This window comes from Dendrobates tinctorius, unplaced genomic scaffold (genome assembly GCF_039654945.1).
Source record: "Dendrobates tinctorius isolate UK_male_01 unplaced genomic scaffold, ASM3965494v1 ptg000016l, whole genome shotgun sequence".
Classification (NCBI taxonomy): Eukaryota; Metazoa; Chordata; class Amphibia; order Anura; family Dendrobatidae; genus Dendrobates; species Dendrobates tinctorius.
In genome coordinates, this window is record NW_027361684.1 from 87,189,450 (window position 1) to 87,205,480 (window position 16,031).

The 16,031-nt window shown below is 44.8% G+C and overlaps 1 protein-coding gene across 1 annotated transcript in view; it reads right to left on the reverse strand.

Annotated features, from left to right (window-relative positions):
- The window catches only part of OTC (ornithine transcarbamylase), a 160,374-nt gene that overhangs the window by 125,953 nt on the left and 18,390 nt on the right, over positions 1-16,031 (reverse strand). Inside the window, exon 2 of the mRNA XM_073566021.1 lies at positions 1,313-1,442. Coding sequence (XP_073422122.1) covers positions 1,313-1,442 — 130 coding nt within the window. The remainder of the gene's footprint in view (positions 1-1,312; positions 1,443-16,031) is intronic.

A 16,031-nucleotide genomic window follows, 5' to 3' on the forward strand; every position in this document is an offset into this window, starting at 1 on the left:
GGTACGCTGTACCCGTGTGATTACAATCCTTACAGCTACGCCCCTGCGTGGCACATAGGATTTTCTGGGGCATGTCTCTAGGCTGCTCTGCTATCACCCAGTGAGCGTTGCTCCTTTGGTGAACAACCCTAATCTAATATATAAAGCTCAAGTGTGTGTACAGTATGTATGTATGTGTGTGTGTGTGTGTGTATGTCCGGGATTGGCATCTGCACCGTCGCAGCTACAGCCACAAAATTTGGCACAGTCACACATCTGGACCCCGAGAGTGTCCTAGGCTGTGTTGTGAGGTGAAATTTTAACCTCGCGCGTTCCAATTCACCAAACAATTTTGCCCCTATCTACATAATGGGGAAAAAGTGTGTGTGTATCAAGCCCTGCCCCTCATTATGATGTCATGATGGTTGCCATGGCGACGCTAATGTCATCATAGGTTGCAAACCCCGCCGCTCATTATGATGTCATAATGGTTGACTATGGGATGGAGGATGTGTGATGGGTATATGGGCACTGGACTATGGGATGGAGGATATGTATGATGGGTATATGGCACGGGACTATGGGATGGAGGATGTGTGATGGGTATATGGGCACTGGACTATGGGATGGAGGATGTATGATGGGTATATGGGCACTGGACTATGGGATGGAGGATATGTATGATGGGTATATGGGCACGGGACTATGGGATGGAGGATGTGTGATGGGTATATGGGCACTGGACTATGGGATGGAGGATATGTATGACGGGTACATGGGCACGGGACTATGGGATGGCGGATATGTATGATGGTATATGGGCACGGGACTATGGGATGGAGGATATGTTTGATGGGTATATGGGCACTCGACTATGGGATGGCGAATATGTATCATGGGTATATGGGCATGGGACTATGGGATGGAGAATATATATGATGGGTATATGGGCATGGGACTATGGGATGGAGGATGTGTGATGGGTATATGATATGGGCACTCGACTATGGGATGGAGGATATGTATGATGGGTATATGGGCACGGGCCTATGGGATCGTGGATATGTATGATGGGTATATGGGCACGGGACTATGGGATGGAGGATAATTATAATTTGCTATAACTAACCACAGTTAGTTACTATGCCTGGGCAGCGCCGGGCTCTTCAGCTAGTTAGCAATAAATATAAAGGCCCATATCTCTGGACAAAAAATGGCATATTCAAGGGAATAAAATAAGTGCAAAAACTGTTCACTTCTTCATTTCACAATATACATATAATATGTAACATGAGCAGAGCTTAATACAATATATTCATGATTTACTTCTCACCTCTCCTTTTTGTTTTATCCTGTGTTTCAAATCTGCTGATACCCACAAAAAATGCTTTATTTCTTCAGCATTGAAGTTTTTCAGTGTTAAAAGATCACAACCTTTTAACGGTAGATTACTATGAGAAGACCTGTAAGTGAAGAACATGCCATGGTCAATATGAAATATGTATGTATTGCTAAGGTTGAGGTCACACCATGTTTTTGGGAAATGTACTCATGTAACAGTTACTTAACAAAATATATACACACATACAGTATATGGAAACAGGGAGTAGAGAAATGTGTGCCAAACCTTAAATTCCTCAAAATGCCCTCTTGTACTCTTAGCATTCTCTTAAGTGGCTTCATCAGGTAGTCACATGGAATGGCTCTCAATGAACACATATGCCTTGCCAACAGTTCATTTGTAGAATCACCGGCCTTCAGAAAGTGTATGTGACTATCAAGTGTACTTTGCAGGGGTAGTGTTGGTACACCGTTTCAAAAAATGACCTATTCCACAACTGTTCTAAACTAGAATATATATATATATATATATATATATACACTGTGTATATATATATATATATTTTATATACTGTATATATCCTTGTTCTAAAGACTTTTGAACCAACGGATATAGAACGGAATCCGCAGCTCCAACGGATGCTGTCTTTTTCCAGCATGGAGCACCAATAGTCTTACTGTTGTGTTTTATTAGAGATTTGCTTGCTGTGTTTTATTAGAGATTTGCTTGCTGGTTAGTTCAGCCTCAGGAATCAATAATTTCATTCAGTGACAGTAAGCAGAGGAAGACGTGCAGGCTGAATCTTATGCATACATAAGGCCAGACCCAAGATAAGAAATCAATGAAAGCAATCATTCCTTTATTCTTGTTAGCGTCTCAGGAGCCTCAAGCCATTGTTCGCCTAGCCACTAGTCCCATTGTGTGGATGGGGATAGTAGACCCAGTGGCGCCATCACAAGGGATCTCACATGCAGTCCGAGGTGATGGGTTCAGCCTGAGGAAAATGCCTCCTTAAAAGCACAGTTAGCTTTGGAGGGAACGGTGTCAACACTTCTGCTCATTCAGGGGGCTGATCCCAGAAATGGAGAATAGTAAGCCACATGTTTAGTGAGGGAGTTGGTGTAATGATATCGAGGGGCGAAGATCTATTGCTGAGGTACTGGTGACCATATATAGATGGCCTATGGAATTTTGAGATCGGTTGCCAGCTTGGCTGGATACACGTGCTATGGTAGTGGGTTCTGTTGCCTGGATTTGATGAACTATCTTAAGGACTGTTTCTGCTGGATACATGTGCTTCGGTCGTTTTATCCGTCATCTGGAGGAGCGTGGAATGTGAGTACAGACTATACTGGCGGTAGATATTAAATCTGTGGGTCAACCAAAAGTTGAAAGACAGTAGCTATCACCTGGTACGAGAGCAGTGGAACTATTGGCTCCAGGGATGGAATCTGTTGGAGAGGGGACATTGCATTGTGACCATTTCTGTAAGACCATGGATGTAAGGAATAAAAGATAGTTGCATTGTTAACCTTCCTAGGTGATTATTGCAACCCAAAACCTCACATATACTTGAATGATCCTGGTGTTGGGGAGCTATATTTCATTGTTTGATTTAACTTGGTCTCATTATCTCCCAGTAGTCTTCATATTTTTCAGCATTTTTGGATCTGTGGCAGATGTGGTTCTCAGATTAAAGCTTTTTTCCTTTCAGGCCATCGGGAGATAATGTCAGTTTATCCCCCCGCTGGCCTGCTGGTGTAATTACATTGCTGCTGGTCAGCTGATGTGGGTGGTGACCATTCCCACATCCTTTAAAAGGTCACCTGATGCATCAGCTGACTGTCAGTGTTAATTCATTCTAAAGTGACCAAGCTGCAAGAAGGAGCTCTCTGGGTGCAGCGGTGCTTTGCTGAGTTCGCTTGTCAGGTGCCTTAACCTGCTGTGCTTTGCATCAGAGGGAGTTAAGTGTTGCATTTTTTGTTTACCCTGTCCCTTTTGGTGTCTGTCTGTCCTTACCTTTTGTTGTATTAGTGCATCGGTGGGACCAGTGCTCTCATCTGCCAGTTCCCTACTTAGGGATAGGAGCAGGGCAAGTCAGGGATCAGGTATCCTGTGCAGCGATGGGGTGAAAGAACCCATATAGGAATGCTAGTAAGATCAGGGTACTTCCTCAGGTGAGTGCAGGAGGTGTCCATTTCCCCCGTTCCCTATCGACAGGGCCCACTGTTGTTAAAGTTTCCCTGGTGTTCCCTTGCGTGTTGTGCTTGTCCATTGACCGACCCTTCATGCGGTCATGTCACACTGCTTCGGGCACATCGTGACAATTATCTTCCTCTTCCATTGCTAGCCTAGACATCTCTGTGATTTGGTTACTGTTCCATCTCTGTTAAATTTTTGCATCACTTTTGCTATAGTATTCTGATAGATAAAAAATTAATTTCTTTATCAGGTCTGGTGACATTTCTCTTCCATGCGGCACCATTGCTGACAGCATGATATGTGAAAGGGTTTTCTGTGTTAAAGTAACACGCTTTTATAGTCAACGGGTCTGCTAAATACTTGTATAATGAATAATTAGACTCACCTGTGGATGAATTCTTGTTAATTGAATTCTTTAGTTTTTGCTCAGAAGACTTTCATTGGAGTGTACTCATTTTGCAACATAATATTAAATGATAGTTAGGAAAATTACTTTGGGGGGTATGCAAAATAACATATCTTGTTTGTAATCAATGGCCCACACTTGTAGGAGTATCCTGTAGGATGGTCTCAAATATATATATTTTTCTGAAATGGTTTACTGGCAAATATGTTGGGTTGTACTCCCTTATGTTGAGCACTGTATGTGTGTATATTTTTATATACATACACATGGTATATGGTAAACTGTCAAAAAGGTAGGCTCATTTGTCTGCCAGTGACATTCATTGATATGTCTGACTCTTCAGACAACTGATGATAGAATGTATCCTGTTGTTTCCTAAGGGGCCTGTTCTGTGTCCTGTGGCATTACGTTTGACAACAGTCATCTACTTTAGCCAGACAGAGAGGTCACATGTAATGTGTAATGATCCGGTTGGCGGGACCTGTCTCCAGGATACTGGGAGATCGGGCCCTGTCTGGCCACAGGCATTCCCCTGTTCCCCACAATCTTACTCTATCTGAACTCCAGCAATGTTCTCTCGGGCTGCGGCATCTTCCCGACGTGTCTCCTCCGCCTCCTCACTACTGGGGAGTGCGCATAGGGCGCGAGCGCGCCGCTGTCAAATGATTTAAAGGGCCAGTGCACCCTTTTTCTGTAATCACCTCTCAGTCAATCACTGAGAGGCCTGTCTATACTTAAGGCCCTCACTTCCTTTGGGAGGTGCCTGGGTACTTTGTGCGCCTGCTTGTTCAGCCTTGTCTTGCCTTGTACTAATATCCAGTGTTTTCCTCTAGTGCTGGGGTCCTGCCTACTTACCATCTACCTGTAGACTGTGACGGTACCCTCTGGGCCTTCTGGTTCATCTCTTGTTCTCTGGACCTCTCGCTCTCCTTCCTTCAGTTCCACTGTTCCCCTTTGGTCTGACCTTCTGGTGTTGGAGTTGTTGCACTTGAGAACGTTGTCGGTTGTGTTGTGTCAATCACTGTTAAGGGGTTCACTCGCCGGAGCTCCCTCAGGCGAATTCAGTGTTTCAGCCCAGGGGGTTCTCCCTTGTATGTCCTCCTGTTTAAGAGTCTAAATAAAGCCTTGCAATTCATCTGATGTCCTTGTCCGGCTGGTTCCAAGAGTTCAGCTTCCACAGTGTCATCTGTGGTCAAGTGGATTCACTAACCTTGCTCCGCCTGCCTTGGCGTGACAGATTTTGCCCAGGCCCCTCCCAAAGGAAGTGAGGGCCTTAAGTATAGACAGGTCTCTCATCAATTGGTTGAGAAGTGATAACAGGAAAAGGGTGCACTGGCCCTTTAAATCGTTTGACAGTGGCCCTATGTTCGCTCCCCCGCACCCCAGAAGTGAGGAGGTGGAGGAGACATGTCGGGAAGACACCGCAGCCCGAGAGAACATTGCGGGACCGTGGACAGGGTAAGTAAGATTGCGGGGAATGCCTGCTGGTCCAGACAGGGCCCGATCTCCCAGTATCCTGGAGACGAGTGCCGCCTACCGGATCGTTACACAATGTTTCTCTAGTCTGCTATAGGCAACAAAGTGTACAATTTTTGCATAAGTTCTATCCAGCTCATTAAAAAAGAAATGGATGAATCCAGCTGCTATATGTGTATGCACATCTAATGCAGTGACAAATGTAGTGTGAACTTAATCCCTAAACCAAGGGATTTGACTACAGACATGTATAGGGTTCTCTTCAGGCTGTTTTCCTTTCAAAGAATAGCTTTATCTAGTTTCTCTATGCCAGAATTAATTCAGATTTTGGAAAAATGAAAAACAGCTATAAAATGACAAGTGATGTGTCCCTCTCTGTAGCCTAAGGCTAAGTGCACACGTTGCAGAGAATTTCTGCTCAAAAACCTGAATCCCTTCCCAGAAACCGAACCTATTTTATATTTACGTTTTTGATGTGGTTTTTTCTGCAGCGGTTTTTAAACGCATGGTAGAAGCCAAAACCGCGGAAAAATCCGCAAAATTAATATGCATGCTGCGTTTTTTACCGCGATGCGCTTTTTTCGCGGTAAAAAACTCATCAATGTGCACAAAAAGTGCAAAATGCATAGAAATGACTGTGCAGCTTATTTTTAGCGGTTTAAGGCTGTGTGCACACGATGCAGATTTGCAGCGGATTTTACCGCGCAGAATCGTTGCATATCCGCATTGTGATGTACAGTAGCCTTAAAATCAATGAAAAAAAAAAACTGCTGTGCAGACGCTACGGATTTTTCTGCGCGGTTTTCCTGCGGTACAAAATCCGCAGCATGTTACTTCTTTTGTGCGGTTTTCCATCTCCCCTGTCACCAAATCCGCAGGGGGAAAACCGCAGTGGAAAACCGCACAAAAACCGCAATGAAACCGCAGGAAAAATGGAAGAAATCCGCAGGAAAAATGCAGGTCATTTGACCTGCGGATTTCTTACATTCTGCGCTGAAAAATCCGCAGGGCTAAAAAGGACGTCTGCACTCAGCCTAATAGCGGTTTTATAGTGAAAACCGCAGTAAAAACCGCTAAAAAAAGCTGTGTGTGAACACAGCCTAAGGCTTTTTCCCTCTCTGACTTGTGTACACTTTATAATTTACAGTATGGCTATGTGCACACATAGGAAAAGTGGTGCAGAATTTTCTGCACAACATCCGCATCTCCTGGCAGAATCCGCAGCCGCGGATTTGCCGCTGTTTTTATGCGGATTTTGTGCAGTTTTTGCCACTGCGGATTTCTATCATGGAGGGGTCCAGAAACGCTGCAGATCCGCACAAAAGAAGTGACATGCACTTCTTTTAAATCCACAGCAATTCCGCACTGATTTTTCTGCACCATCTGCGCAGCTTTTTCTTTTTCCATTGATTTAACATTGTACTGTAAATCACAGTGCGGATCTGCAGCGTTTCTGCGCGGAAAAATCCACTGCGGATCCGCAGCAAATCTGCATTGTGTGCACATAGCCTATGAGTGCATACATACATTTTAACTTGTATTTTAATTTTATAAATTCGATGAAACCACTGTGTCATTGTAAACTAAACATCATGGGCTCCAGACTGAGAAATGATGCCTATGCGAATTAACTGTAGCAGAATATCAGGCCACAAGGAACATTCGTTCTGCTGTTAATTCATTTAGGTCATAGATAATCGCCCACCAGATCTGTGGAGGACTCAGGTCTATTATTTTGTAATCTCCTGATATAAACAATAATGTTTTCATCCAGTGGCAGCAAGCAGACATGTCTAATTAAAGAGAATTATTAACCCCTTAACGACTAGTGGCATTTTTGGTTTTGCATTTTGATTTTTTGCTCCCTGTCTTCCCAGAGCCATAACTTTTTTATTTTTTGGTTGAAATGGGAGGGCTTGTTTTCTTGCGGGACGAGCTGTCCTTTTGAACAACTCCATTGGTTTTAACATATCATGTACTGGAAAAAGGAAAAAAAATTCCAAGTGCGGTGAAATTGCAAAAAAAAGTGCAATCCAACAGTTTTTTGGTTTTTTTTTTTACCATGTTCACTAAATGCTAAAACTGACCTGCCATTAATATTCTCCAGGTCATTACAAGTTCAAAAAACACCAAAGATGTCTAGGTTATTTTTTATTTAAGTGGTGAAAAAATTTCCAAAGTTTGTTGAAAAAAAAAAATTGCGCCATTTTTTCCGAAACCCGTAGATTCTCCATTTTACATGATCTCGGGTTGGGTGAGCGCTTATTTTTTTGCGTACCGAGCTGATGCTTTTAATGATACCACTATTGTGCTGATACGTTCTTTTAATCGCCCGTTATTGCATTTTAATACAATGTTGCGGCGACTAAAAAAATGTAATTCTGGCGTTTTGACTTTTTTTTCTTGCTACGCCATTTAGCCATCAGGTTAATTCTTTCTTATATTTATAGATTGAGCGATTCTGAAAGCGGAGATACCAAATATGTGTATGTTTGATTTTTTTATTGTTTTAGTTTGAATGTGGCGAAAGGAGGGTAATTTGAAATTTTATATTTTTTAATTTTTTCAATAATTTTAAAAACATTTTTTTACTTTTAGAATGCTTCAATAGCCTGCATGGGAGACTAGAAGCTGCCATAATCCGATCGACTCTGCTACATTCAGGTGATGAGCAGATCGCCTGTATGTAGCAGAATTGCTCACTTGTTATGAGCGCCGACCACCCGGCAGCGCTCATAGCAATCCAACATTGAAAACCATAGAGGTCTGCTCCAGACATTTGGTTGTCATGCCAACCTATCGGTGACCCGCAATCACGATGGGGGTCTATCACAGTGATCAAAATGAACCAATAGGAAATATTTCCTATTGTTGCCAAGTGCTGGCCAGCAGATCTAGGCACTGCACTGCGCATATGCCCGCCATTTTCTTCCCGGAAAAAGATGCCGGCAACAGGGGGACTTCACGGGGGGATGCACGGACACCGGAGGTACTGAGGGATGATCGGGGAATCCCATTTCTCTCTCCTCTGATGTGCGATCACATCAGTGGAGAGCGAAATTAAATGGGAAATCAGACCTTTTTTTTGCAGTCGCTGTTATTCCGTTAATAACAGCGACCGCAGCACTGGGGTTGGTAAAAACTGACCCGAATCAAGTTCTCTGGGGTATCACCTACCCCCGGTAGCCGAGACCCCGAAGAATTTCCCACTCTGGGGGCGATATACACTTATTTCTCATTGCCGTTAAAAAGCAGCGCTGAGGCATAAGAACCCTTAATTGCTGCCGATAAAAGGCGTATCGGCGGTCGTTAAGGGGTTAATAGCACTTGCTGTATGTTTGCTGTGCTCATCAACTTGTAGTTGCTCTGCAATGAGAGCATGCTGTCATTATGTGTCACACAAGAAAAGTCTGTTCTGGGTTACTCCTGTGTGAGATGTAATGATACTCTCCTTTGCCCTCACTTCAGAGTGATTACAAGTTGCCTTAGCAAAATAGGCATTTGTGCGATTATTGACACATTCTCTGGACAGGCAGTTTGTGAGAGAGGCAGCACAGCAGAGGAGGAGAACTGATAGAAAAGTTTCTAATTTGACACAGGTAAACTCAGTTTTGCTGCCCCTCCCCCAACAGGGACCTTATCTGAATGGTTTTGACCATCGGAGCTTTCTAATCACGCAAGAGATTAGACTAAAGGCCCGTCACACACAGCGATATCGCCAGCGAGATTGCTGATTTTGTGACGCCACAGCGATCTCACCAGCGAAGTGTGACATGGATCAGCGACCGGCCCCCCTGCCGGGTATCGCTGATTGCGCTCGAACGTCCTGGGCCGTTTTTTGATCATTGGTCTCTCGCTGGCCAGCACACATCGCTGCGTTTGGCAGCAAGAGACCAATAATCAGCGACGCTGGATGCTTGTTTCCAATGTAAACAGCGGGTATCTAAGAGCCGCGCAGCTCTTAGATACCCGCTGTTTACATTGGAAACCAGCTTGCTCGCTGGTCCTGATTGCTGGAGGGGCTATGTAACAGCTCACCAGCTATCAGCCTAATGAGGTCCCAGCGATCTCATCCATGTCGGATGTTGATGGGATCGCTGGGACATCGTTATGTGTAACGGGGCCTAAAGAGATCAGGCTGTCTGTCATACATCTCACACACTGAGAAACCTGCCCTAAGCAATGTTGGGGGGGTGTTCTTTTTCCCTTAGTGTTGCTGCCTGCTTATGATTAGACAACATTGTACAGAAATAAGAAGAAAATACTCCCATCTGATAACACAAACTTGGACTTAACAAAAGGTAACGTAACGTATTAGGTATCAAATACGTTGTTTGCGAATATCTCTGCAACGGAAAGGTGAAATTATAAAAGAAAGAAAAATAATTTTATTTAACTCTGCAGTTGTTATTGCATTGTATGTCCAGTCCAACCGTGAAAATTTGGTTAAAGGTCCTCTTTAAGCCTTTGAATGACTATTAAAACCCAGCGTGCTCTGAGCTAGAGTGTTTGGCAAGGAGCCTGGATTTTCTACTGTTACTATAATCTCAAGATGAAGATAAAACAGGATTGCACATTGCTGACACAGTGACATTGTGTTCACTTACATGGCACATGACAAATTATATTATTTAAGTTTGACTTGGAGGAATTAAGTTTATGAAAAACAAGAAGGTATTCATCTTCATAGTCATATGAACTATTATTTACTATGAACATTATATTAAATGAAGCAATTACTTACACTTTAGCTAGCTCTCATACACATGAATGATTGACTAAGCTGAAAGTTCATGTGTTATCTATAGTATGGCGAAAGCTGAGAAATCCTGACTGTATAATAAAAGGCAAAGAAATTAAAACAGTCCAGTCCCTTTCATTCCCAACATCACCTGGCAGGGAAGAGCTATTATATCGGCAGGCTATGACAATTTTCACATAATATTTAGGTTACTGAATCTTCTCTTTAATATTCTTTTTATGAAAGTTTACATAAAGAGTGCTCGATCGCCCTGAGCCATTTTTTGATTGTTGCTCTCTCGCTGGCCAGCACACACCGCTGCGTGTGGCAGCGAGAGCCAACAATCAGCGAGGCTCCCAGCGCTCTAAGCAGGCGCTGAGAGCTGGTATCTAAGGTAAATTTCGGGTTACTAAGCGGCGCGCGTCACTTAGTTTCCCGATGTGTACCTTAGAAACCTGCGTGCTCGCAGCTCCCGGCGTGAGCACGCAGGTTTCTAAGGTACACATCGGGGAACTAAGTGACGCGTGCCACTTAGTAACCCGATATTTACCTAAGAGACCAGCGTCCTCGCTGGTCCTGATCGCTGGTAAGATCTGCCTGTTTGGCAGCTCACCAGCGATCATGTAGCGATTAGAGTTGAGCGAAATGGCTCGGTCATATTCAAAAGTCGGCGACTTTCGCAGAAGTCGGGTTTCATGAAATGAAACCCGACCATAGCGTGTGGTTGGCCATGAGGTCGGCGACCAGAGCGCCAAAGTCGCGTTTGAAAAGATGCTTCCAGCGCCCTTTTTCAGCCAATGATGGAGGACGCACATTGTGGGCAACGCGATGACATAGGCATCGGTCACCACCATCTTTGAGAAGGGCATGCAAGTGATTGGCTGGCTTTGTGTGGGGTCACAGGGGCTATAAAAGGGCATGAACGCCGACCGCCATCTTACTTCTGCCGATATTAGCATTAGGGAGAGGTTGCTGCTGCTGATTCAGAATAAGGGAGAGTGTTAGGCAGGGAAGAAGAACCAAAAAACTGCTTCTGCTGGTAGCGATTTCCACTTACAACACAACAGTTTGTGTGCAGTGACAGGGGAGGCTCTATTTTTGTGCATCAGCTCTGTTGGTTATTAGGCTGCCTTATAAGGCTCCCTGATAGCTGCATTGCTGTTTGCACACTGCTGTGCAAACTGCTTTTTTAAAAGCAAAAATACTTTTCTTCCTCTTTTCTGCACAGTTACAAACCGTTCATTTTTCCACCCTTTTGTGTGTGCAGCAGTCCTGCTTATTAGGCTGCCTGCGTCCATACTTGGACTGAGAGCATCATTGTCAGCGTCCTCAAATCTCTAGTGAGATCCAAATTCTCACCAATCCTATAGACACCCTCCACCTTGTCATACACCATCCAATTTCAGCCTGTTACATTGAGATGTAATCTCTCCTGGGCCTGAGACAATAGTTCTGCGTCCTCAAATCTCTAGTGAGATTCAAATTCTCAACAATCCTATAGACACCCTCCACCTTGTCATACACCATCCAATTTCAGCCTGTTATATTGAGGTGTAATCTCTCCTGGGCCTGAGACAATAGTTCAGTGTCCTCAAATCTATAGTGTGATTCAAATTCTCACCAATACTATATACACCCTCCACCTTGTCATACACCATCCAATTTCAGCCTGTTATATTGAGGTGTATTCTCTCCTGGGCCTGAGACAATAGTTCTGCATCCTCAAATCTATAGTGAGATTCAAATTCTGACCAATCCTATAGACACCCTCCACCTTGTCATACACCATCCAATTTCAGCCTGTTACATTGAGGTGTAATCTCTACTGGGCCTGAGACAATAGTTCTGCGTCCTCAAATCTATAGTGAGATTCAAATTCTCACCAATCCTATAGACACCCTCCACCTTGTCTTACGCCATCCAATTTCAGCCTGTTATATTGAGGTGTAATCTCTCCTGGGCCTGAGACAATAGTTCTGCGTCCTCAAATCTATAGTGAGATTCAAATTCTGACCAATCCTATATACACCCTCCACCTTGTCATACACCATCCAATTTCAGCCTGTTATATTGAGGTGTAATCTCTCCTGGGCCTGAGACAATAGTTCTGCGTCCTCAAATCTATAGTGAGATTCAAATTCTCACCAATCCTATAGACACCCTCCACCTTGTCATACACCATCCAATTTCAGCCTGTTATATTGAGGTGTAATCTCTCCTGGGCCTGAGACAATAGCTCTGCGTCCTCAAATCTATAGTGAGATTCAAATTCTGACCAATCCTATATACACCCTCCACCTTGTTATACACCATCCAATTTCAGCCTGTTACATTGAGGTGTAATCTCTCCTGGGCCTGAGACAATAGTTCTGTGTCCTCAAATCTATAGTGAGATTCAAATTCTCACCAATCCTATAGACACCCTCCACCTTGTTATACACCATCCAAATTCAGCCTGTTACATTGAGGTGTAATCTCTACTGGGCCTGAGACAATAGTTCAGTGTCCTCAAATCTCTAGTGAGATTCAAATTCTCACCAATCCTATAGACACCCTCCACCTTGTTATACACCATCCAATTTCAGCCTGTTATATTGAGGTGGAATCTCTCCTGGGCCTGAGACAATAGTTCTGCATCCTCAAATCTATAGTGAGATTCAAATTCTCACCAATCTTATAGACACCCTCCACCTTGTCATACACCATCCAATTTCAGCCTGTTACATTGAGGTGTAATCTCTACTGGGCCTGAGACAATAGTTCAGCGTCCTCAAATCTATAGTGAGATTCAAATTCTCACCAATCCTATAGACACCCTCCACCTTGTTATACACCATCCAATTTCAGCCTGTTATATTGAGGTGGAATCTCTACTGGGCCTGAGACAATAGTTCTGCGTCCTCAAATCTATAGTGAGATTCAAATTTTCACCAATCCTATAGACACCCTTCATCTTGTCATACACCATCTAATTTCAGCCTGTTACATTGAGGTGTAAGCTCTACTGGGCCTGAGACGTTAGTTCTGCGTCCTCAAATCTATAGTGAGATTCAAATTCTCACCAATAGTAGATACACCTTCTACCTTGTCTTACAGTACCATATAGCTGGTGGTATTTTGGGTACATTTTCACAAAAATGAGGAAGTATGGTGGAAGACACCATGGAAGTGGGCGGGGGTTTACAGCTGGTCCCAATGGTGGTGGTTTTGCATCTGTTGGTAGTGGAAAAAGCACAATTGCACCTAATGCAGGAGGTGCTGAGCCTGTGTCATCGTCTGGCTCCACAAGGCCTCGAAGGCTCTCTTTTCTGGGAGTAGGTAAGCCACTTTTAAAGCCGGAGCTTCAGGAACAAGTTTTGGCTTACATTGCTGACACAGCCTCCAGCTCTCTCGCCTCCTCTTCTGAAGTTTCAAAAAATAAAAGCACTGAGTTGTCAGTGGAGGCTCCTGGTCAGGAACAACACCTTTCCTTGTGTCCTTCACCCCTACCAAAAGTGAAGGATGTGGCAGGCCACACTACCAATTACTCCATGGAGCTCTTTTTTTACATACCATGCCTGGGTTAGCAAGTAAAATTGTGAATTCCCCAGTCCAAGATGAACCTGACATGGAGTGCACTGATGCACAGCCACTGCTGGATTTTTCTGCTGGTACATTCACTCAGAGCACTACATTGTCCTTGCAGTGTACTGAGGCAAAATCAGACCCTGATGAAACTCAGGTGCACATTCCCGCATACTATACCACCTTACACGGTGACACAGAGGAAGGTGCACATGAAATTGAAGAGGAGGTGATGGATGACCCAGTTGTTGACCCAGATTGGCATCCATTGGGGGAAGAGGGTGCCGCTGCCAATAGCTCAGAAGAGGAGGAGGAGGATCCGCAGCAGGCAACGACATCGCAACAGCTGTTATCTGGCATGACCATAGCAGTCCAAAAACATGTTATAAAAACCAAAAGAGTTGCAGGACAACTTGACCAGACGGTCAAATTAGCACAGCGTGCAAGGTCTCAAAATGTCTTCCATAGTAGGAAGAGTGCAGTGTGGCACTTTTTTGAACAAAATCCAATTGATCAGGCAAAAGTTATCTGTAAGAAGTGCGCAAAGACCTTTAGCCAAGGGAAAAATCTGAGAAATTTGAATACCAGTTGCATGCTTAGACATTTAATCACCATGCACTTGCAAGCGTGGATGGACTACTGAACCTCACGTACCACATGTGCAGCTGCTCCAAATGAAGGTAGTCAGCAACGCTACATCGCTTCCCCACTGTAAGCCCACTGGTTAGCACACACCCAGCAGCAAATGTCGAGGTGTCGTCGCAAGGGCAAAGCAGTCATGGAATCACAATGTTATTGCTACCACATGTGCAGCTGCTCCAAATGAAGGTAGTCAGCAACGCTACATCGCTTCCCCACTGTAAGCCCACTGGTTAGCACACACCCAGCAGCAAATGTCGAGGTGTCGTCGCAAGGGCAAAGCAGTCATGGAATCACAATGTTATTGCTATGAAAGACTGAATCTAGGCCATCAGCAACACCACCAACACCATCACCATCACCAACCCTCAGTCCTCCATGTCCACCGCTAATTCCACCATATGCAGCTCTCAAGTCCAGCTCACCCTACCAGAGACTATGAGTAGGACAAGAAAGTACTCATCCTCTAATCCGCGTACACTGGCTTTGAACGCCCACATTGCCAAACTAATCTCGTTAGAGATGATGCCCTACCGGTTGGTTGAAAGAAAAGCTTTCCGCGAACTCATGGCCTACGCAGTACCAAGCTATGACCTACCCAGTTGGCACTTCTTTTCGCGAAAAGCCATCCCAGCCCTCCACGTGCATGTGAAACACCGCATTGTCCATGCACTCAAGCAATCAGTGAGAGGAAAGGTGCACCTCACAACAGATGCATGGTCCAGTAGTCATGGCCAGGGCCGTTACGTGTCCATCACGGCGCACTGGGTTAATGTGGTGGATGCAGGGTCCACAGGGGACAGCGGCGGTGGGACAGTGCTGCCTAGCCCACGGTATAGGAAACAGTTGGCTGTAGGCGTTCAAACCTCCTCCTCCAGAAGCAAAAGCTTGTCCACAGAGCGCAGTCGCACGAGCACTCCATCCGCAGCTGCCAGTGTTGCACACGAGTTGTCCCACTATCGAACAGCTAGTGCTAAGCGTCAGCAGGCTGTGTTGAAGATGATGTGTTTGGGCGACAACAGACACACCGCGGAGGTATTGGCCAACTACTTGCAGCGACAAACTGAGTCATGGCTGGGCAGTCTACATCTTGAGGCAGGCAAGGTAGTTAGTTATAATGGCCGGAATTTTGTGGCAGCCATAGCCCTTTCAAAACTCAGACACATACCTTGCCTGGCTCACACCTTGAACCTGGTGGTGCAGTGCTTCCTCAATAATTATCCGGATTTAACACCCCTGCTCCATAAGGTGCGAAGACTGTGCTCGCACATCCGCCGGTGGCCCGTACACTCCAGTCGTATGCAGAAGCTGCTGTAGCGATTGCTCCACCTTCCCAAGCACCATCGACGTTGCAGCAAGGTGGAACTCCACCCTGCACATGGTTCAGAGGCTGTGCGAATAGAGGCAGGCTGTAATTTATTTGTGGGAGGATACACGGTCAGACAGTTTGCAGGCAGACATGGAGTTGTCTGGTGTGCAGTGGTCAAAGCTGAAAGACCTCTGTAAAGTCCTTCAGTGTTTTGAGGAATGCACACGGCTGGTAAGCGCAGACGACGCCATCATAAGCATGAGCATCCCACTAATGCGTCTGCTCATGCAAACTTTGACGCACATTAAGGAGCAGGCGTCTTCAGCCGAGGAGGAAGAGGAGGAGGGAAGCCTTTGTCTGCTCAGGGAAGTCT